This window comes from Chrysochloris asiatica, unplaced genomic scaffold (assembly GCF_000296735.1).
Source record: "Chrysochloris asiatica unplaced genomic scaffold, ChrAsi1.0 scaffold00025, whole genome shotgun sequence".
Lineage (NCBI taxonomy): Eukaryota > Metazoa > Chordata > Mammalia > Afrosoricida > Chrysochloridae > Chrysochloris > Chrysochloris asiatica.
In genome coordinates, this window is record NW_006408543.1 from 19,398,536 (window position 1) to 19,422,221 (window position 23,686).

General features: G+C 43.8%; 1 protein-coding gene across 1 annotated transcript in view; it reads right to left on the bottom strand.

Moving 5' to 3' along the window:
• The window catches only part of TDP1 (tyrosyl-DNA phosphodiesterase 1), a 111,028-nt gene that overhangs the window by 15,556 nt on the left and 71,786 nt on the right, over window positions 1-23,686 (bottom strand). Inside the window, exon 14 of the mRNA XM_006839580.1 lies at window positions 11,403-11,511. Within this exon, the coding sequence (XP_006839643.1) occupies window positions 11,403-11,511 (109 nt within the window). The remainder of the gene's footprint in view (window positions 1-11,402; window positions 11,512-23,686) is intronic.

The window sequence follows — 23,686 nt, forward strand, 5'->3', positions numbered from 1 at the left end:
ATATATATATACACATATATATATATACATATATATATATATACATATATGTACACACACACACACACAAATATACATGTATTTCTATATACACAATATAAACACACACACATATATGTAGACACACTCACCCAAACCAAACCCAAACCCACTGACCTCAAATTAATTTCACCTCCTAGCGGCCCTACAGGATGGAGCGGACTTACTCCACAGATTTCTTGAACTGTCAATCTTTACTGTAGTAGATTGCCACACATTTCTTCCATGGAGCAGCTGGTGGGCTCTAGCAGCCATCCGTTTGGTTAGCAGTGTTTTAACCACTGCACCACCAGGGCTCCTTTATGTTTGGAGTCACTGGGTAGGGCAAATGGCTAGGTGCTCAACTACTAGCTGACAGCTCCCTGGTTCAAACTCACTGAGTGGCTCTGGGTGAGAAAAGATCTGGGGATGTACTCCCATAAAGATTACAGCCTGAAGGACCCATGGGGTAGTTCTACTTTGTCACACTGGGTTGCTATGAGTTGGAATCGACCGGACAGCACCCAACAATGAGAATTAAACTAGTCACCTCTCTAGGTTAAAATAATTAATGATACCACAGGTGCTCAGTAAATATGAACAATCCCTTTTAACAGATGTTTCAGGAGTTGAAAACAATTTAAATGAATCACATACATCCCAATTGCTAGAATTAAATCATACAAAAGAAACATACAAGGTGGGGAGTGTGTAAATAAGGTACAAAGATAAAAAAAAAATTCTCTATATTATTGTCCTGGTAAATATCAGACAGAAATTTTTGAAGAATGTTGCTTTCTTTACATTGAAGTGCAACCCATACTAAAGACTGTAGACTGTAGACTTTGATCTTTATATTTAAAGTCCTCTTTCCTTTCAGCCAGCAAGATTGAGTCATCTGCATATCACAGGTTGTTAATGAGCTTTTCTCTAATTGTGATGCCTCCCTCTTCTTAAAATATAATCCAGGTATTCAGATTACTCGTTTCACAAACAGACTGAATAAGTATGGTGAAAGGATATAACCCTGGTACACACCTTTCCTGATTTTAAACCATTCAGTATCCCTTTGTTCTGTTGTAACAACTGCCTCTTAGTCTATGTTTAGGTTCCCAGTGAGTATGATTAAGTGTTCTGGAATATTCATTTCTTGCAATGTTTAACATGATCTATACAATTGAAAACCTATGCACAATCAATGTTATTGCTATTGAGTGCCATCAAGTTGGTTCTGACTCATAATGACCCTGTATAGGGTTTCCAAGGGGGGGTGGTATGTTTGAACCACTGACCTTGCAGTTAGCAGTTCAGTGTGTATCCTACACCTGGATTCCATGCGTAGTCAACGCATGGACTTTGTCTTCTTGAGTTGCCCTTTGAAATGTTCTCATTTGCTCTTTTACCTCCTCATTTCTTCCATTCGCTTTAGCTTCTCTATGTTCAAGAGCAAGTTTTAGTATCTCTTCTAACATCCATTTTGGTCTTTTCTTCTTTTCTTGTCCTTTTAAAGGCCTTTTGGTCTTGATGTCTGCCCATAATTCTTCTGCTCTTCGGGTGTTAGTGTCTTGTTGTTGTTGTTAAGTGCCGTGGAATCTCTAAATTCAGGTAGAATATATTGAAGGTCTTATTTTAGCTCTCGTGGACCTGTTTTCATTTTCAGTCTGAATTTGCATGTGAGCAATTGATGATCTGTTCCAGTTTGTCCATGGCCTTGTTTTGACTGATGATATGGAGCTTTTCCATTGTCTCTTCCTATAGATGCAGTTTATTTGATTCCTATGTATTCTATCAGGTGCGACCCATGTGTATAGTTTTACCTTTTATGTTGTTTAAAATAGGTATTTGTAATTAGTTAGTCTTGCAAAATTCTATCATGCAATCTCTAGCATCATTTCAACCATCACAGCCATATTTTCCAACTGATCATTCTTTGTTTTCAATTTTTGCATTACAATCACCAGTAATTATCAATGAATGTCTGGTCAATTTCAGACTGAAGTTTGCAGAATTCTTCAATTTCACCATCATTGGTTTTCACAGTTGGTGTGTAAACTTGAATAATGGTGGCATTAACTGGCCTTTCTTGTTTGTAATTAAGTGCTTTGAGCTGGTTCCGACTCACAGCAACTCTGTATAGGGCTTCCGAGGAGTGACTGATGGGTTTGAACCACTGACCTTGAGATTAGCCACCCAGCACTTATCCTACAGTGACACACCAGGACTCTATGTGATAGATGTATTGCTATGATCCTATTACAGATAGATAGTATTGTACTTCAAGATTGATCTTATCTCCACCAACATACTTTTAGATAACGACACGATGCCATTCCTCTTCAATGTGTCATTCCTGGCACAGTAAACCATGACTGATTTAAAATGGCCAATACCAGTCCATTCCTGTTGTGATGCCGCAGGATAAGCACTGGACTGACAATCTCAAGGTCAGCAGTTCAAACCCACCAGCTGCTCTTCAGAAATCCTATACAGCCTAGCTATGAGTCGGAACCAACTCCATGGTGTTTAGTAACCACAAAGTGGGATTAATACCCCTCTGCCTTGCCTCCTGGGACTATTGCAGGCATCAAATGAAATGTGCTCCTACACCCTGACATAGCCGTGGATGGTCAGGATTCAGATCTTACACATTCCATTTCATTTTTACAACTTCTACTTTTCTTATACGGAGTCCTGGTGTGGCGCTACAGGATAATGCACTGGACCGCAGGTTGGCAGCTCAAACTCACCAGCTGCTCTCAGGAACACTATACGGGGTTGGAGGAGACCAGAACCAGGGAATGAACAATGCTGGTACAGGCGAGAACAGAGGCCTGAACTGAAGCCACAGACGGAAGGGTGGGCTGACTGGCTGCTGTCTCTCTACACATCTCGATCCTATCACTCCCTGTGGTCAGCACGGTGGGCAGCTCGTAACTCTTGATGATCCTGGCACTGGACTCTATGGGAAGATGGGACAGAGTGATGGTAACGAGATGGCCACTGGGAAGCTCTGACTGGGTTAAGCTGAGGTTCGCAGGTTCCTGATCTGTAAACTGGGTGTTAGACCAGTACCTGTATCACTGAGTTATAAAGACTAGATGCACTGATTCATGTCAAGTACTTATAACAGTTCCCCTGGTGGGTTAAGTTTTGAGTTCTTAACTATTATGCCAGCAGTTTAAACCCACCAGCTGTTCCTCAGGAGAAAGATGAGGCTGCCTGCTCCCATAAAGATTTTACAGGCTCAGAAACCCTAAGGAGCAAGTCCGCTCTGTCCTATAGTTCATGTCTTATTATGCAGTGCTGCGGGAACAGAAACACCATAGGCACACTAGGCTGTGTCCGTGGGTGTGGGGTTAGGGTCCCAAACACAAAACTACAAGTAAGAGGTCTGACGCCATCGTACTTGAATCTACTCTGAAATCATACAGTGCACACAATGACATGACTGTTGGGAATGTGAAGGGAAGCTTCAAAAGATTTCCCGTGGGGTTACCAATCTATTAAGTGAAGTAATTTGTGCCTGCAGATTCAGCGTTACCTGCGATACATTAACACCATTCTTTAGAAAGAACTGCACGTGTTACAGCGGAACAGAACAATTGAACACGTGGGAGGAAGAATTCAAATGGCTAAAACCCAAGTACTTACTTAACTCAAAGGAACTGCATAAGTGACTCCAAATTTACTTAGATAATTCTAGATTTCGTTAAGCTTTCGAATTGTAAAATACTTTTGAAAGCTGAACTAGTAGCTTACTTTCAGTCTTTGGCTTGAGCTATGAAACAAAAATAGATTTTATTAAAGATGATCTAGATCAAATCAAGTCTGAAAAACTGGTTTTTTTTTTTGGTTAATTCACTAAAACAAAACACCTCAGTGCTATGTTGTTTTTGTTATTAAGTGCCGTTCAGTCGGTTCTGACTCATAGCGACTCTGTACAGGGTTTACAAGGGGCAGCTGGTGGGTTTGAACAGCCAACCTTGTGGTTCACAGTTCAGTGCTGATCCTATAGTGCCACACCTTTATGCTACAGATCTTTCAAAGATGGGCCCTTTCAAAGCAAAATAAAACATAATAGCAATACTTTTAAGTGACCTACTTTCTGCATTTTATTTGGATAATCTAATGGCATCAACATTCTGTTTCTCTTGCAAAACATTTATGACTCTGGACTTACTCACTGAGCAGTAATTCTGCCAGGGATGGATGAAGTTTTATTTCTATACTATCTGAATACAAGGGATGATTTAAAATTAATCAGACATGGTTCAATCATTCAGGGACCACTTGTTTTAAAGCACACAGAGGATTACACACAATTACATACATGAAGTCTGCAGCATGGACTTCTCACGTGCCAAGTAGGGTTTACAGAACTTTTCAACTGAGTCCTTATATTTGTGGCACATTAGCTTAGTTCGAGCCACTTGACATTTTTTTAAAATTATAAAAGACATTATACCTGGACAAGATTATGTAGAACTAGGCAGGCACCATCTTAACCAAGTGATCAAAGCTAATGTTGCCAGTAATGGGCAGGTCAAATCACATGCCTCCTGATATGGTACATCAGGCCGAACACAACATCACTCCTGTAGTCTTCCTGACAAAAGTACACAATCTGATTCTAATTATGAAGCAGCAGTGGACAAGCCCTCTTCGCCTACAACATGGGCTCAGCAGGTCAATACCATGAAACACACACACACAAAAAAAAAAACCGGGGAGACTACATCAACATAATAACTGAATACAACATGGAACCTGCAATTTTTCTTGTTTGCTATAAAGGGCACTATTGGTGAAGCTATCATTGGTTGTTAAGTTCCATCAAACAGGCTCTGACTCATTGCGATCCTGTATAGGGTTTCCAAGGAGCGGCTGGTGAGGTTTGAATGGCCAACTCTGCAGTGCAAACAGACCTTGCGGTCCAGTGCATTATCCTGCAGCGCCACACCGGAACTCCACGGGTATAACTGTTATTTGTTGATAAGTGCCATCAAGTTGATTCTGACTCACAGCGACCCTGCACAGGGTTTCCAAAGAGCAGCTGGTGGGTCTGAACTGCCGACCTTGTTCACAGTCCAACACTGATCCTACAGCCCCACAGGGAAACTTAAAAAATTCTGTAAATAAAGATAATGAATTGATGTAAATTTCTGCTTCTGAGAACTACTTATGTAAAAGAATGACTTTATTTTTTAGGGAACACCTAATGAAATACTTAGAGATAAAGTGTTTGCAACTTTTAAACAGAGCAGAAAAAGCTAGTCTGAAAGAGAGAGACAGAGAAGGATTTAATAATGTGATTAAAATAATAATAAAAAAAGGACTTTTGGGGAAGCCGGGTGAAGTGTATATGGGAATTCTTTGTACTCTTTTTGCAATTTTCCTGTAAATTCAATATTTTTAAAATTTTGAGCAAAAAAATACATATACTGTGTATTTTTTTTTAAATTAAAAATGAAGATAAAATATGGCCAGTAAATAAAAAGAATGTAACTAATACCTTAGAAGCAGTCTTTGTTCATTTTACCTGGATCCACAGTGAATGCTCATGGATACAGAACTCAAAAAAAACATCTAACTACCCCAATACACGGAGAGGACAGGGATGGGCAAAGTGGACATTGGCTACGCAGAATGGGGGCGCCACTGAGGCAAGAAGGGACTGGCTTACAAGCTTTCAACAGGCACGGAGCAAGGTAGAATCTCCACTGAGTAGTATCCATTCTGCATAGTCAGGGCTGATGAAAGGAGATGCGGATAGGTCTCTTGTGTGATACAATAGCAAATAATTATTAGAACAGATTATTAGGGCTGCAAATGTAAAGGTGGACGTTTTGGGGCAAAAGGAGGGGAGTGATTAACCTTACAGTCTAGGAACGGAGGTCCCCGGGACCATCCAAGGAGAAGAGCAGAGAACGGAACCCTACCCAGAGAAGCAGTGGATGGAGGTAGAGACAATGACGTGGGGAGATGGAGTGACTGGGGTCTTTGGACCTGGAGAGAGAAAGGGGCGGTGTGCGGACAATGGGGGCCAGGCTTGTGGGGTACACCCTTTAGTTGATTGATGATGCATGGAAGGGATTGTAACCATGGCAAGGAAACAATATACAACGGGATTAATGTGAAGCTGATGTCCTCCCATGTAAACTATCACATAATTCACAATAAAGCATTTAAAATAATAATAATAATAATAATAAAAATCAAACTAAGTATTGCTAGGCAAATGTGCTACAAAAGAACTCTTTAGAGTGTTATAAATAAAAAGCAGAGATGTCACTTTGAAGATTACAGTGTGCCTGGACCAAGCAAGCCATGGGAGGTATTTCTAATGCCTCCTATGCATGTGAATCAGGAAGAGTAAAGCAGTGATGTATTTAAGTTATGGCGTTGGAGAAGAATACTGAGTAGACCGTGGGACTGGCAAGAATGAATAAATCTGTGTGGGAAGAAGTACTGCCAGAATGTTCTTGCGAGGCCAGGATGATGAGACTGGTCTCACACACTCTGGACACAACTATTAGGAGGGACAGTCCCTGGAGGAGGACATCGTGCTTGGTAAAGAAGAGGGGCAGTGAAAAAGGAAACTCTTCAATGAGACTGATTGACACAGTGGTTGCAACAATGATTCAAACACAGCACGCATTGTGAGGGTGTGCAGTGTTTATGTTCTGTTGTACACAGGTGCGCTACGAGCTGGAACCGATTGGATGGCACCTGTAACATGCTCAGATGATTCTTCAACTTGAAATACAACCTTAATTCTAAGTCCAAATCAACTAGGCAGGACTTTGCCTTTTCTTCGTTTCCTACACTAAGTCTCAGGAGCATACGTATCAGATAATTCAAAGAAAAGAAGCTAAGAAGGGAATGTGAGGTGATGTCCGAGATGGAGAACTCTGGTGAAGTGACCCACGACCCTTTTCCACTTTCTCCTCAAGGTTCACATGGCGAGCCGGGAAGCTAGAAACAGTTCATGCTCAGCGACAACAGTGGGACCTTTCGCTTTACAGACGTTGTCACTGACGCTGCCATTCTGGAATGGGTTTGGTTAAATACTACTTTCAAGGAGAAGAGTAAGGCAGGCTCTATGAGCGCATGGATTTTGGCCTGTGTTCTTCACTGATGTAATGTGTTCTCGGCCCCTGGTACACACAGTGAGACCTGTGAGAGCCGGACCTTGACCGAACAGGCCTCATTTCTCCAGGCCTCACAAGTCTCCCACTGCCGACAGGTTTCCGTCTTACTACTTTTCTATTGCTTGTTTTCATGGGAAAGATTTGAGGTTATTTTCTTGGGGCAGGCTTCTGCCTTACACAGATTCCAGCTTTCAAAGGTTTTACCAGATTTCTGTGGAATGAATGAATCCTCGATCAACTGCTGTACCGAGCAAGGTTTACCTGCAGGAGTATTATGTAGTGAAGTCTCGCTGTTGTGTTGACCATTTCTTGGTGTCAGGCCTGCACCTTTACATAGCTGATGGCCTCTCGTATTGAATCCTAGCTACATTCATACCAGCGTATGCAATCTTTTTGTATGAGTTTCTGATTTAAGAAACTCCCAAAAAGATCTTACCTGTTGACAATAGTTTGAAAATCACTTTTTAAAGTGAAGTGCTTTAGAAAGGTTTCATGACCGCTCCCCTTTCTAAATCTTTTTTGAAAAAGGTACAAATGCCTTTTGATATAGTTGACATGGCTCCCTTGACTGCTGTGGCATGTGACTTGCTGGCATTATTCTACGTGCTCCTGAGGCTGTGTGGAGGAGAAAATGGTAGCAATTAAATGTAAAATTCTCCATTGTCATCTGTATCTTTCAAATGAAATGCTTAAGAAAGAGATAACTCAGTTACAGTTTGGAAAGCCTTCTGCTTGCTGGCCCAATAAAAGAGTTATTACTGCATGGTTTAAGAGACTTCCCACCTGTGCAAGGTTGTGTTCTCGAGAATGTTTTTTCTGCTGGAACTTGGGGGACATGGGGCAAGTTTAAGGGTCCTCTCTCTTCCTGTCTCTCCCCATTCTGGCTCCCACATCCTTTGGAGAGCAGCATTCAAATGAGGGAGGATGGGGTGTCGGGTGTCGGGCCCAAGGCCACAGTGTAGGAAGGGAAGTCTAAAGTCACATCAGTCAGTACCCATCTCCAAGGTGTTGATTCAGGACAACTCAGGTTTCAAAAGAACAAGGTGGGGTCAGGGGAGACATGACAGAGGAAGGGAAGACCAAACATAAGCAACAAAAAGTTAGATGGGGGAGAGGGGTCAGCAGTCACTGGTCTTGTGGTTGTAGGCAGGTTTAGGGACGGATCCTGTATTTGTACATCTTAGGCTGTTCGTCAGCAGGCAGCCACGGGGAAGAGAAAGGAGTCAGGCCTATCTGCCTAGATGTGGAGTCCCTGGGTGGTGCAAGTCATTAACATGGGTGGCTGCTCCAGGATCAGGAAGTTGAGTTTACTCAGAGGCACAGCGAGAGAGATGCCTGGTGATTTATGCTCAGAAAGCAGCCACTGAAAACTCTGGTGCACAACTCTACTCTGACACACACGTGGGGGCAATGAGTCAGAAATGACTCGATGCCAACTGCTTTGATAGTGTTTGACTTCTTCCTATTATGTGCCAAGAACAGAACCAGACATTTTAAATCATCACATAATTGCTCTTGTTATTAACCCAACCTTTCCAACATCGCTGTGCAGCAGGTACTCCTGCATTCCTAGTTTTGGAGAGATGACACTAAAGGCCGAGAGAAGGTCATGAACAGCCCCACTTTACTTACTAAGTAGCAGAGCTGGCGCTCAAGGGCACGTCTGTCCTAACACCTGCTGCTTGGGGTCTCCCTGCTTCAGGCAGATGACTTTGTTTTCAAATATCTCTAATTTCATTTCAGGGGCATTCTCATTTCCCTTCTTTCTAAGACGCATGCCCAAACATGTGTGTGCATGCACATACGTATGCCAGAGCAGACATTCTCTGTACTCTTCTTGGTCCTCTAAAACTAGTGTAAGGAGCTCTGGTAGTGTACTGGATTATGAGCAGAGTTGCTAACCAAAAGCTTAGCAGATTGAATCTACCAGGCGCTCTGTGAGAGAAAGATGAGGCTTTCTGCTCCCGTAAAGACTTACAGCCTCAGGAAGCCCACACAGGGTAATTAGGAGTCAGAACCGACTCCCCTGCTCACCACCACCACCAAGAGTGAGGGTATACAGGGATTTCTCTCAGAGAGTCAAAGGATCTGTGGCCAGCCCACCAAAACCCACAAACAAACACTAAAACACTGCGAGAACCACTCTTAAGAATTAGGTGCGTTCAGCGGGCTTGAGTTTGGTTCCTCATGGTAACAAGTAAAGGGTGGGTGAGTAGGAGCAGGAACCTTGGCAGAGCCCATTCAGCATTGTCTGAGGAAGAGATGTTCTTCTGGCAAGGCTGACCCCATCAGGAAGTCAGAGATTCTGGGATCTGAATGGGGTGTGAAAACATTAAAACTCCCAATCAAAAAAACGTATTTTCTCTGTTCTGATTCAGCAACCTGCAGACAGCAATGTGGCGACCCACGTGGGTCTCTGCCTTCCAGGGGAGAGTATGCTGGAATGAATGTGTCAGGCGTCCGCCTGCTAGCTGCAAGGTCAGTGGCTCAAACCCTCCAGCTGCTCGGTGGAGAAAGATGCCGTGTGCTTCGGTAAAGATTTTCAGCCTCGGACATCCTCGGGAGCAGTTCTCTCTGTCCTAGAGACTTGTGATGAGTTGGAGTCAAGTTGATGGCAGTGTGGATTTCTGGGTAGTATTGTCTTTTATATTATAAGCCATTATTTGCTTTTTTGACTTTCACTTTCTCCTGCCTGTAGAGTGGAGTTTCCAGAGACTACCCAACACGGGATACCACTATGGATTGAATGCAAGATTGTTGCTATTGTTGTTGTTGTTAAGTGCCGTCGAGTCGGTTCCGACCCATAGCGACCCTGTACAAGGTTTCCGAGGGTGTAAATCTTTACGGGAGTAGAAAGCCTCATCTTTCTCCCGTGGAGCAGCTGGTAGTTTCGAACCGCTGACCTTAAGGTTTGCAGCCCGATTCGTAACCACTACGCTACCAGAGCTCCTGAACACTCATGTTCAATCCAATTCATTCATGGATTGAATGCGAGGTTGTTGCTATTGTTAGGTGCCATCAAGTCAGTACTGACTCATAGCGATCCTATGCACAAGAGAATGAAACACTGCCTGGTCCTGGGCCAACCTCACAATTGTTGCCATGCTTGAGTCCATTGACGCTGCCACTTTGCCAATCCATCTCGCTGGGGGTCTTCTTCTTTTTCTCTGACCCTCCACCTTATCAAACATGATATCCTTCTCCAGAGAATGACAATATGTCCGAAGTATGAGAGACGAAATTTGGCCATCCTGGTCTCCAAGGAGCATTCTGGCTACACTTCTTCCAACACAAATCTGGTTTATTCTTTTGGCAGCCGGTGGCACTTGCAATATTCTCCTCCAACACCTTAACTCAAAAGCATCAATTCTTCTACGGTCTTCCTTACTCACTGTCCACCTTTCACATGCATATGAGGTTATTGAAAATATCATGACTTGGGTCAGGCACACCTTAGTCCTCAAGCTGACATCTTTGCTCTTCAACATGTTAAAAAGGTCTTGTGCAGCAGATTTGCCTAATGCGATATGTCGTTTGATTTCTCGACTACTGCTTGCATGAGTGTTGATAGTTGATCCAAGAATCAAATCCTTGACAACTTCAATCTTTTCTCCGCTGATAAGAATGTTGGAGAATCCAGCCAGAGAGTAAAGAGATCGCCAAATATACAACAATATATTACCTTTGTCACTAACCATCTCTACTTTTTTTTTTGAAACTAGTCACAATAATTCTGTTTGTTATTATGCAATGGGTTTATTGTTGTTATTCTAAAACCAATGAAAAAATATTTAAAAATTTACTGGTTTTAATCTCTAAGATAAACCCACTGCTGTTGAGCTGGTTTCTACTCACAACGACCCAGTGTGATAGAACAGAACTGCCCTGTAGGGTTCCTAAGGCGACACATCTTAGGAGCTGCCTCATTTTCTTCTGCAGAGGGGATGGTAGGCTCGAATTGCTGACCTTTTGGTTAGCAGCCAATTGCCGAACCACTGAGCCACCATCGATAGATATAAAATTCCATGGATATTAAAGCTCTCTGTGGTCCTCAGTAATGTGAGGAGTGGACAGCGGTTCTGAGACTAGCCAGTTGGAGAACTGAGGCTCTAGTGGCCCACACAAGGCAGCAGAGCTTTCTCTCCAAACCTGCTCCACAGTCTCCAAGAGCCAGGTCCCGGTGGGAGGTTGGCAGCATGCCCTGGGACACACACCCATGGCTTTATGTCTCACCTTTACTTCCATAAAGTTCTGGAGGCAAATCATACGGCACAGGAAAGGATGCCTGAGGCTCCTGGCTGCCTGAGAAGAATTTCTCTTTCACTGTGAAGCTCTCCAGGCCCTGAAGATACACAAAAGGATCTATGATTACATCTCATTTTCTCAAAAAAACCCAACAATTCCCTGAGTCTCCTACCCACACACCAACAAAACCAGAAACCACACCCTAAGATCCCAGGGAATAATTACATATACTTTTGGAACTAACAACAAAAATCAAGTTATTGCAAATGTTCAAATAGGTCAAATATATTTATACCTTCACCATAATTTTCTTAAAAAAAAAAAAAAAAGGTTCAAATTATAGGGATGAAAATTGTAACAAAGTTTCTAAGTTTAACATCCTATAAAGGTATCAGAGAAGCAATTTTAAATATTAAGGTCCGTTTCAGCTGAACAGGATGTAAAGTTTGCAAGGAGCTTGCCGAACTCACGGTATAAAAATACCTCAAAATACTTTCCACATTGCTATGGTAACTGGCTGCCCACTCTGCTGAGAAGAAATAAAAATTTGTTTCTATGTACAATAAAAATGACTGTAAATGTTCCAATACAATGTGCTGGGAAAATGAAAAAGCAAACTTTCTTAAGGCCCACCAGAATGGAGGTTGTTCAAAGAACTTCAGGATAGGGTATTAGTTTAGCATTTCAGCAGTGTGAATGTTAAGATTCCACAGCATGGCCAATTAAGAGCCCCTAGGTGTCGATGCAAGTGGTTAATGCGCTTGGCTGCTAACCTGCTCACCCATCCAGAGGCGTCTCAGAGGCCTGGCGGTCTGCTTTGGGAAAACCAGCCACCAAAACCCCACTGAATACCGCTCTACTCTGACACACACACGGGGTTGTCACGAGTCGAAACCGACTTAATGGCAAATGAAAAATGGAAAATTGCTAACACTGGGCCTTACTATACAAGTTTGACTTTTCCTATACCTCCGATCAGTGACCATCTTCTCCCAGAATTTCTGGATCACCTTGGCATTTGATTACTCTGCTGTCTCTCTTTCCTTCTGTTCACTCATATAGATACACATACCCATCATACAGATCCCAAATACCCACATCTCAGACAGTGTTCACGTCTTAAATCTATTGGTGCCAACTCATTTCTGTCTCATAACAACCAACTGGGACAGAAGAGAACTGTCCCAGGGGTCCCCATGGCTGTAACCTGCAGACTGCCACATCTTTCTTCCATGGAGGGGCTGATGAGTTTGAACCACTGACCTATTGGTTAGCAGTCAAATGCTTAACCACTGTCGCAGTAGCACCTCTGTTAATGTCTTCTTGTTAGGTGGGTTCACACTCACAGTGACTGTTATGTACGGTAGAAGGAAACACTGCCTGGTACTGAGTCCTCCTCACAATCACTGTTAGGTTTGAATCCATTGTTGCAGCAACTGTATCAGTTCATCTCATTGGGGGTCTTCATCTTTCGCTGACCCTCTACTTTACTGAGTATGATGTCCATTTTCAGGGTCCCTCCTGATCACATGTCCAAAGCGCCTGACAGGAAGTCTCATAGTTCTTGCTTCACGCCTTCTTGTTGTTGAGTGCTGTCGAGTTGGTTCTGACTCAAAGCAACCCTGTATAGTGCTTCCAAGGAGTGGCTGATGAGTTTGAACTGCTAACCTTGCAGTTAGCAGCCCAGTGTTTCTCTGACAGTGCCATGCCCCAGAGCAAGGCTCTTTGTCTTTATGATCAGTAGACTGGGTCAGTGGGAGGCGGGTCGTGGGCACAGGAGGCCAGGGGAGAGTCCTGTAGAACTGGACTTCGGACAGTGTGTATTCCAGCCTTTGCTCTGGCTTTTATTAAAGCTTTGGCAATGGCTGTTTACATTCATTAATTAACTAGTTAATTTAAGACATCATGTAATAAACCCCTTCTGTGTCAGACACGTTGCCAGGCCATAATCACCATTTTTCCTGTCCTCGTGGTGTGAACAGTCTAGTAGGGTGAAAGATATCAAGCAAATTTGTTAACAGAAGTAAAGTAATTACGACTAACGATGAGTAGGGAACTCCTGGTGTGGCGCTACAGGGTTAGCATTGGACCGTGAACCACAAGGTTGGTGGTTCCAACCCTCCAGCTGCTCCTCGGAAACCCTTCACAAGATAAGCAGGAGCCCTGGAGATACAGTGGGTTTAGTATTGGGTGGTTCACCGGGAGGGACATGGTCCAAAGCTAACAGCAGCTCTGCAGGAGAAAGGTGGCTCTCTGCTCCTGTGAATATTTAGTCTTGGAAAACCCTGTGGAGCAGTTCTGCTCTTTCCAATGGGATCACTAGGAGCTGGAATAGACTCAGTGGCAGTGGGTTTGGTTTTGATGAAAAGTGCTTAGGAGCCCTGGAGCTACAGGGGTTAAGTTTTGGCAGTTCTAACCCAGCAGCCGAAACGTGAGAGATGTGAAGGAGAGCTGTGACAGTCTGCTGCTTAAAGGATTTATAACCTTGGAAGCATTATGGGGCCGTTCTACTCTGCTGTGTGCGGTGGCTATGAGTCGAAATCGATTCAATGGCAGTGGCTTTGGTTTGCTGATAAGTTCAATAAAGGAAAACAAAGGTGGTCCACAACGGAGACTAACAAGAGAGGCCTTTTGAGACTTGGAGGGAGGGGATGCTCAGTGGAAGCTGTTCTAAAAAAGTGACATTTGAATTCAATCCTTGAAGATGAGTAGAGTTTGGTCAAGTGAAGAGTGGGAAAGACAATGTTCCAGGCAAAGGGAACAACGTCTGCAAAGAACCTGGTGCGTTCCAGGACTTAAGGATGGCCAAGTGGGACACTATGCCATTTACACACGAGACTTCCAGTTCTGGTGTTGTGGGTTAATGCACTGGACCGTAAGGTCGGCAGTTCAAATTCACCAGTCACTCCTTGGAACCCCTACACAGGGTCGCTGAGTTGGAATTGATTCGACGGCACTAAACAAATGCTCCTAGAAATGGTCTGGGAATGTTGAACTGTGAAAATGGGGTAACAGTTCCTTATTCCCTGGTCCGGCGTGTGCAAAACAAATGAAATCACATGTTGTGGATGTGTTTCATGTGTGTGAAGACCTATAGGACAGTACGGGGCTACCGCACTGACAAAGTCGGTGACTAACAGTGAAAGGCAGTACTGAGGGAAATCTGGCACCCCGATGACAAGAGAAGGAAATGACTGTTTTCAGTGGCAGGGTGAGGAAATGTTATACCTTGTTGCTGTTGTTAGGTGCCATCGAGTCAGTACCGACTCAAAGCGACCCTGTGTAAAACAGAACGGAACACTGCCCAGTCCTGGGCCAACCTCACAATTGTTGCCATGCTTGAGCCCATTGATGCTGCCTCTGGCCAATACATCTTGTTGGGGGTCTTCCTCTTTTTCTCTGGCCCTCCACCTTAGCAAACATGATCTCCTTCTCCAGCGACTGGTCCCTCCTGACAATATGTCCAAAGTATGAGACGAAGTTTGGCCACCTTGGCCTCCAAGGAGCACTCTGGCTACACTTCTTGGTTCTTTTGGCAGCTCATGGCACTTTCAATATTCTCCTCCAACACCATAACTCAAAAGCATCAATTCTTCCATGGTCTTCCTTATTCACTGTCCAGCTTTCACAAGCATATGTTGTTGTTGTTGTTGTTGTTATGTGCCGTGGAGTTGGAACCGACTCATAGCGACCCTGTACAGGGTTTCCGAGGGTGTAAATCTTTACGGGAGTAGAAAGCCTCATCTTTCTCCCGCGGAGCAGCTGGTAGTTTCGAACTGCTGACCTTGCGGTTTACAGCCCGATTCGTAACCACTACGCTACCAGAGCTCCTGCATATGAGGTTATTGAAAATACCATGGCTTGGGTCAGGCGCACCTCAGTCCTCAAGCTGACATCTTTGCTCTTCAACACTTTAAAAAGGTCTTGTGCAGCAGATTTGCCTATGCAATATGTTCATTGATGTCTTGACTGCTGTTTCCATGCGTGTTGATAGGTGACTCAAGAAGAATGAAGTCCTTGACAACTTCAACCTTTTCTCCATTAATGAGTGTTGTTTATTGGTCCAGTGGTGAGGAGTTTTGTTTTCTTTACATTGAGATGCAATCCATACCAAATGCTGTGGTCTTTTATCTCCATCAGTAAATATTTTAAGTCCTCTTCACTTTCAGCAAGCAAGGTTGTATCATCTGCATATCGCAGGGTGTTAATGAGTCTTTCCCCAATCCTGATGCCACATTTTTCTTCATAGAACCCAGCTTCTCAGATTATTTGCTCAGCATACAGGTTGAATAAGCATGGTGAAAGAATACAACCTTGTTGCGTACCTTTCTTAATTTCAAACTCTTCAGTGTTCCCATGTTCTGTTCGAACAACTGCCTCTTGATCCAGGTACAGATTCCTCATGACCACAATTAAGTGTTTTGGAATACTCATACTTCGCAATGTTGTCCATAGCTTGTCATGATCCACACAATTGGAAGCCTTTGCGTAGTCAATAAAGCATAGGTAAACATCTTTCTGGTATTCTCTGCTTTTAGCCAAGATCCATCAGACATCAGCAATGATATCCCTCATTCCACGGCCTCTTCTAAATCTGGCTTGAACCTCTGGAAGTTCTCTGTCAATGTACACTTGCAGCCATTTCTGTATTACCTTTAGTAAAACTTTACTCTCATGGGATATCAAAGATATTGTCTGATGGTTTCTGCATTCTGTTGGGTCACCATTCTTTGGAATGGGCACAAATATAGATCTCTTTCAATCAGTTGGCCAGATAGTTGTCTTCCAAATTTCTTGGCAGAGATGAGTGCCTCCTGTGCCACCTCACTTTCTTGAAAGATTTCAATTTTTATTCCATCCATTCCCATCAAAGGCTTTGGGTCTCGAGAAATTGCTGTAACGATGATGGTAAATGGAAAGAATGTGTGAAGGAACACCAGGTGACAGAATGGCAGCAACACAGACAAAGCTGGGGAGACACAGGGTGGTGGGGTGGGGATCAAATACAGAGTGGGGAGGGATAGAATGGGGGTAATACCAGAAGGGAGAAACAGAACCAGAGGGTCCGAATTGGAAGTTGTAGGGATGTCTCTGGCTTGTCCTAAACAGGGTCATTCCCAGACATGGTAACGATTTGGGATGGGCACACGGCCCAAGGCAGAAGTATTGGGAGGCACTAGGGAGCACACTGGATTCAGGGGGGCTCTTGCATCCATCAGATGAATATTGTTGGTGTTGCTTTTAAGCGCCATTGAGTCGGTTCTGACTCACAGCGGCCCTGCCTAGGGTTTCCGATGAATAAGGACACCCGAAAGTTAGAGCCCTGATGATAGGCCTGAATCCCTGGACTCAGTGAGAGACTCACTCGCTCTGTTTACCTTGCTGCTCACACTCCTTTACACTGCTGTGTGTCATGGACAACGCACAGTGTACTAAGACTCCAGGTAAGGAGTATGGCTGTCATCTTATATAAAGACAGTGAAGAGCTGCAGATGGCTCTGAATAGAGATGTCTCACTTTAAAGGCAGACTGGCAGAAGACTGGAAAATGGACTGGATTGGGAACCGCTAGAACCAAGAGACCAAGAATACTTCATCGTGAATGGGAAAATGGGTTAGTGAACAGTTAACGGGCTGTACACACAGAAAGGAGCCCTCATTCTGCTGTGTGACAAGCACTGGACTGCTAACTACTAGGCCAGCAGTTCAAACCCACTAGACCAGGTAAGACAGTCTGTTCCCATAGAGATTTACAGCATTGGAAACACTACACAGGGTAGCTCTGGGTGGGCACCAACTGGATGGCATGGATGTACACACAGAAGTATCATTTTAACAAAAGTGCAGACTTAGAGGGGGGTGAGTTTGAAGGACAGTCATTCCAGTGGAAAGAGAAAGGAGGAAATGGATCTGAAAGAGACGGAAGCAGCAGGAATCCAAATCAGGACGTAGGTGGACAGGATGGAAGGAGACCAAGAAGACGAGGAGGTTTGGAGTCTGTCCCTGTCCCTGCCTCCTCACACTCACAAACAACTGCAGGGCTAACTCCTTAACACAGTCAGCACCGGTGTGCCACCTCACATCTGACTTTGAATACATCCTGGATCTGAGGACCATCCTCATAACCCCTTGCTTTTATTATCACTCCTTTGCTGTATGACTCTGGGCAAGCTACTTAACCTCTCTGGACCTCAGTTTCTTCATCAATGAAATGCAGATAGCCCCAGCAACTGTTCCTCAATAGGGATGCTGGGAAGATGAACAGTTCCTTGGCCTGGTGGTCTGAGTACATTCTGGGTGTTCTATGTGATACGTGTAATCCCATTTTATAGACAAGGAAATAGGTTTGGAGGTTTTGAATGGTTGTCCCGAAACCACACAGCTGTCATGGGGAAACGGAACTCTGATTCTTGGTCCTATGTTCCTTCCACCAGGCAAACAAGTAATCTCTCATTCACGCAACAGGAACCAAGACAAAAGAACTCCTTGAAAATTTAAGAGGCGTTCTTAAGGCGGGTTGGATTGGCAGGAGCTAAATTCTGGAAATCCTGGTCCCTGACATTATTAAAGAGAACGAGGCTTGAAGAGTGATGCCAGTGAATGACTGTGAAATACTCCATGAGGGTGAAGTAAAATTCATGCCCCTTGTCTTTAGTCCTGACTTGTTCAGTCTGTTCTGTTCAGATGCATCCTGGCAAAGGGTGACGATTCCTCAACTTCTGGGTCGTTTGCTGGATGCCTTCCACATTTTGACCCAGAACTCCTGTTTTTGTGCCATTTGCCATCAGATACACAGAAGGCTGAGCCAGTCATGTCTGATAGGCACAAACATGCTCTTTTCTCGAATGCCATTTTTGATCCAAATTCTAGGGAATTATGAAAAACAAAAACCCAGTACCACTTTCCCCTTCAATCTGGAGGTCAAGTCACTTGAGGGGGTCTTCTAATTATCATTATTTATATGTCAGAGTGGTCTCATGTGGCTTTTTACAAAAGAGAGGAAGGCACCCTACCAGGCACAGATCTTAAAAAGACAGGTCAGACAATACATTTAAAACACAACAGGTGAGAGGGTGGGCATACATTATGCGTGAGAAATTGCTGGTTTCCCCCTTTGTTGGCTTTGGGGTGAAAGCTGCTTATCTTATCGCTGTGATGAGCTGCGATGATTTGGTTCCGTGGCTTGGCTCTGCATAGGTCACGGGCAGCATATTTCAAGTGCAGTTCAGAGATGTGTTTCTCTTCTCAGTCACACAGCAAAACCCTACACAAGGGGCCAGGTTTTCTTGGGTAAAATGGTGACAAGCAGCTGAACCTTCTGCAAGGAATGCATGTAGCCAAAGATGGACTAGTCAACACAAGCAAACGACAGGAAGGTTTTCCCTCCCTGTGTGGCTGAGCACCATTGTCTGATCAACAATTGGAAGAATTACCAGGTACTGGTTTAGGGAAAACTGCATGGAGGAGGGCAAAGCTAACAGGGTCTTAAAGGATGGTGTTTGATAAGTTAAGTGGGGGTGTGTGTTTAGAATGGAGAAAAGGGATATCACAGATGTGATACAAGAATCTGATGGAACTGGAAGAGTATCAGTCTCAGCTTGTAAACATCTGCTTAGCGGCTTAGTTCATATGCTGCTGTTGCTCTTACTACTAACATTATCCGCAATCTTAACTGAGTACTTGCTAAGTAGCAAGCATTGTTTTCTAACTCTCAATCTCACAATGGTCCTATGGCCAGGTACTACACTGCCCCTATTTTGCAGCTGAGAGAAAGTAGGCCTGGTGTGGTGCTGCAGGATAATGCACTGAACTGTAAGGCTGGCAGTTCAAACCCACCAGCTGCTCCTTAAAACCCTAGATAGACTTGTTATGAGTTGGAACCAACTCCATGGCACTTAACAACACAGACGAAAAACGACAGGCTCAAAGTCTAACAGGTTGGAAGCAGGATCCCAGCTTGGGTCTGTCTAACTCCAAAGTCCATTCTCTTTCTTTCCTTTGGACTCCTCTAGGTCTGAGGTCCCTAAATCTTTAGCATGGTGAGCTATAGGAGAGCTCCTTGGTTCTCCTCTCACATGCTCTCTTTCCAGACTGTGGCATCAATACCCGAGGGTGACATAGCACAGGGGGTAGGGGAGAGGCTGGCAGGCACGCTATTCTGGTGCATGGGGACCCAGAGGGCACATGAAGGAATCTGGAGGTTCTCCAGTGGAACCAGGGGAGCCGTGAGGGTTGAAAAGCAGGAGAATACACACTCTGAAGTGTGGTGGAGGCAGCTTCTGCAGCAAGGGGCCAGTGGCCTGATTGGGATCACTCCCCAACGAAGGGGTCAATCAAACAGTCCAGGGGGGAGAAGATAATGACCATCAGCAACAGGCAACAAAAGACTTGTGTGGACAGCTGGGATAGGACATGGCAACTGGATGTGGAGGGGCGGAATGAATACAAGAACTGAGGCTTTACTGTCAGAATTGGAGAGGATAAGAGGTTACACAAGAAGCATCAATTGAAACATTCTCAGGGTAAGGGGCCAGGAGGAAATTTACTGGCAAAAATTTACTGGAACCATAGAACCTGCAAATACCAAGATCAGGAAGGGCAGGATATGGGCAAGACATGGAAACTATCTTCTTGTGCATCTGGAACCCAGCGGGGCTTGTCAACCTTCCCTTCCTCCTTATTCAGCTACCAGCGGGGCTTGTTAGCCGTCCCTAATCAGGTACCTCCTAGGAAACCCTACACAAGGTTGCTATGAGTTGGAGTCCACTTGACAACAATAAATCCAGCTGCCTCAGCTACCTGCTAACTGCTCCCTTCTGCTCAGCCAGCCTTAACCAGTTTTAGGCCCTGGTGTAAAACACCCCTGTATGACCCCAACATGGAGCTTCCAGGGCAGACCTGGCTCTTGAACCAGGACTCTGACAGAATCCATCTTTGTTGCCAGAGGTGTATGCAGTGTGAAAAAAGAGAAAGGAGGAAACAACACAGGATTGGAAGACTGCAGACAGGAAAGCCCGCCCCTTTTCTGCCACTCAACTCCTCACTATAAAAACCCCTTAGACTGGGGGAGCCAGAAGACACTGTTGGCTCTGACAGGTCTCCCTGCAGGTGTTTCCACATTTTAATAAAACTCTTCATGACTCCATTTCATGACTCTCTAGTCTTCTGTAGCCTGACCTGGTAACAACAGAGCTGCCCAGTGTGACAGCTTCCTGGGAGCCTGGGACTGATGGGCTCGGTCAAGTCAGGTCACAGCGGTGGGCTGGGAAGGGCTAGGAGGGGAACCACAGTCGCCATGAGAAAGCATGTGCTTGTGGTTATGTTGTTGCTGTACCATCTTAAAAAATGCTGCTATGTTTGAGACCACTGCTTCTGGCACTGTGCTGCTTCATCTTGTTGGGGGTATTCCTCTTTTTCATTGACCCTACACTTTACCAAGCATGATGTCCTCTTCCAGGGACTGGTCCCTCCTGATAGTATGTTCGAAGTATGAGACACAAAGTGGGGTCATCTTGGCTTCTAAGGAGTATTCCGGTTATTTCCTCCAACACAGATTTGTTTGTTCTTCTGGCAGTCCATGGTACCTTTAAAATTCTTCTCCAACACCACAACTCAAATGCATTAATTTTTTCTATGGCCACCCATTCATTGTCCAACTTTCACATGCATATGACACTATTGGAAATACCATGGCTTGGGTCAGGCGCACCTCAGTTCTCAAACTGACATCTTTTGCTCTTGAACACTTTCAAGAGGTCTTGTGCAGCAGATTTGCCTTCTGGAATATGTTGGTTTATTTCTTGACTGCTGCTTCCATGAGTGTTTACGATGGACCCAAGCAAAATAAAGTCTTTGACAACAGAAAAATTTCCCCCCAGTTAACCATATGTTGATTATTGCTCGAGTGGTAAGGATTTTTGTTTTCTTTACATTGAGATGCAACCCATACTGAAGGTTGTGGTCTTTGAGCTTCATCCGTAAGTATTTTAAGTCCTCTTCACTTTCAGCAAGCAAAGCTGTATGATCTGCACATCGCAGGTTTTTAATGAGTCTTCCCTCCAATTCTGATGCCACGTTCTTTTTCATATAATACAGTTTCTCAGATTATTTGTTTAGCATACAGAATGAATAAATATGGTGAAAGAATATAATCCTGGCATGTACCTTTCCTAATTTTAAACCATTCAATGTTCAAAAGCCTGACACTTGGTCTATGTACAGGTTTCTCACTAGCACAATGAAGTGTTCAGGAATACTCATTCACCGCAATGTTGTCAGATCTACACAGCTGAAAACATTTGCAAAGTCAATAAAGCACAGATAAAACATCTTTCTGGTATTCACTGCTTTCAGCAATGATACCCCTTGTGCCATATGTCATTATCTGAATCTGGCTTGAACCTCCGGCAGTTTCCTGTCAAATCTGTGTTGGAGGAAATACCAGAATACTCCTTACATGCCAAGATGACCCCACTTTGTGTCTCATACTTCAGACACATTATCAGGAGGGACCAGTATTGTTGCAACCATTTAAAAATTATCTTGAGTACATTTTATGCACATGTGATAGTAATGATACTGCCCAATGATGTCTGCATTCTGTTGGTTCACCTCTCTTTGGAATGGACACATATATGGATCTCTTTCAGTGAGTTGGCCAGGTAGTGGTCTTCCAAATTTCTTGGCATAGATGGGTGAGTGCCCCTAGTGTTTTCATCAGTTTGTTGAAAGATTTCAATTTGTATTCCATTAATTCCCAGAGATTTGTTCTTTGCCAGTGTCTTCAGTGTACCGTGGACTTCTTCTTTTAGTACCCATTGGCTCTTGATCATATGCTACCTCTACAAATGGTTGAACATTGACCATTCTTTTGGTAAAGCAATTCTGTGTATTCTTTCCATCTTCTTCTGATGCTTTCTGTGTCATCCCATATTTTGCCAAGACAGACCTTCAGTATTTCAAGTTGAGGCTTGGATTTTTTTCCTCAGGTCTTTGAGCTTGAGAAATGCTGAGTATGTTTTACCCTTTTGGCTTTCTAACTCCAGATCTTTGCACATTTCATTACATTACGTGACTTTGTCTTCTTGAGCTGCCCTTTGAAATTTACCTCCTCATTTCTCCCATTTGCTTTAGCATCTCTATGCTGGAGAGCAAGTTCGAGAGTCTATTCTGACATGCGTTTTGGTCTTTTTTTTTCTTCCTTGTCTTTTTAGTGACTTTTTGCTTTCTTCCATATGATGTTCTGCTCACTGATCCTTCGCTTCCAATCTTTATATTCTAATCTCTAGTAATTATCAATATATCTTGATTGCATATTCGGTCAATTTCAGACTGAAGAAGCTGCTGGAATTTTTCAATTCCATCATCACTGGCTTTAGTGGTTGGTGCATACATTTGAATAGTGCTATTAACTGGCCTTCCTCGTAGGTATATGGTTATTATCCTATCACAGACAGTGTCGTACTTCAAGACAGTTCTTGATATGTTCTTTTTGATGATGAATGTGACACCCATTTCTCTTCAATTTTTCATTCCCAGCATAGTAAACCATGTGATTGTCAGATTCAAAGTAGCCAATACCAGCTGATGCTCACTAATGCCTAGGATATTGATGATTATCCTTTATTTTTGACAACTTCCAATTTTTCTAGATTCATATATTCCACATTTTCCATTATTAATGGATGTTTACAGCTGTTTTTCCTCATCTTGAGTTGTGCTCCATCAGCAAATGACGGTCCTGAAAGCTCTACTTCAATCACGTCATCACAGTCAACTTTACTTTTAGGAGGCAGCTTTTCTCTAATTGTATTTTGAGTGTCATCCACCCTGAGGGGCTCATCTTTCCTCATATTATACCTGACAATATTCTGGTGCTATTCATCATGCTTCTATCTTCAATATTCTGGAGCTATCTGACAGTGTTCCACTGCTATTCCAAAGTTTTTCAGTGGCAAATAATTCGCAAGTAGTCAGTTTCTCCTTCTTCCTAGTATGTTTTAGTCAGGAAGCTCAGCTGAAACCTGTCCACCATGGGTGACCCTGCCAGCATTTAAAATATCAGTAACATAGCTTCCAGCATCATATAAGCCACCACAGTGCCACAAACTGACAGATGAGAGGTGCAGCACTTCTCTATCTTGTCCTAGGGAAATACCTCTCTAATGTTACTGTTCCCCTGCTAGACCTAGCAACTGTTTGGCTAACGGTTGAACCTTGGGGTTGAGTTCAGTTCCAGACATGAAGGGTGACTCAGGGCCACGGTCTCAGGGG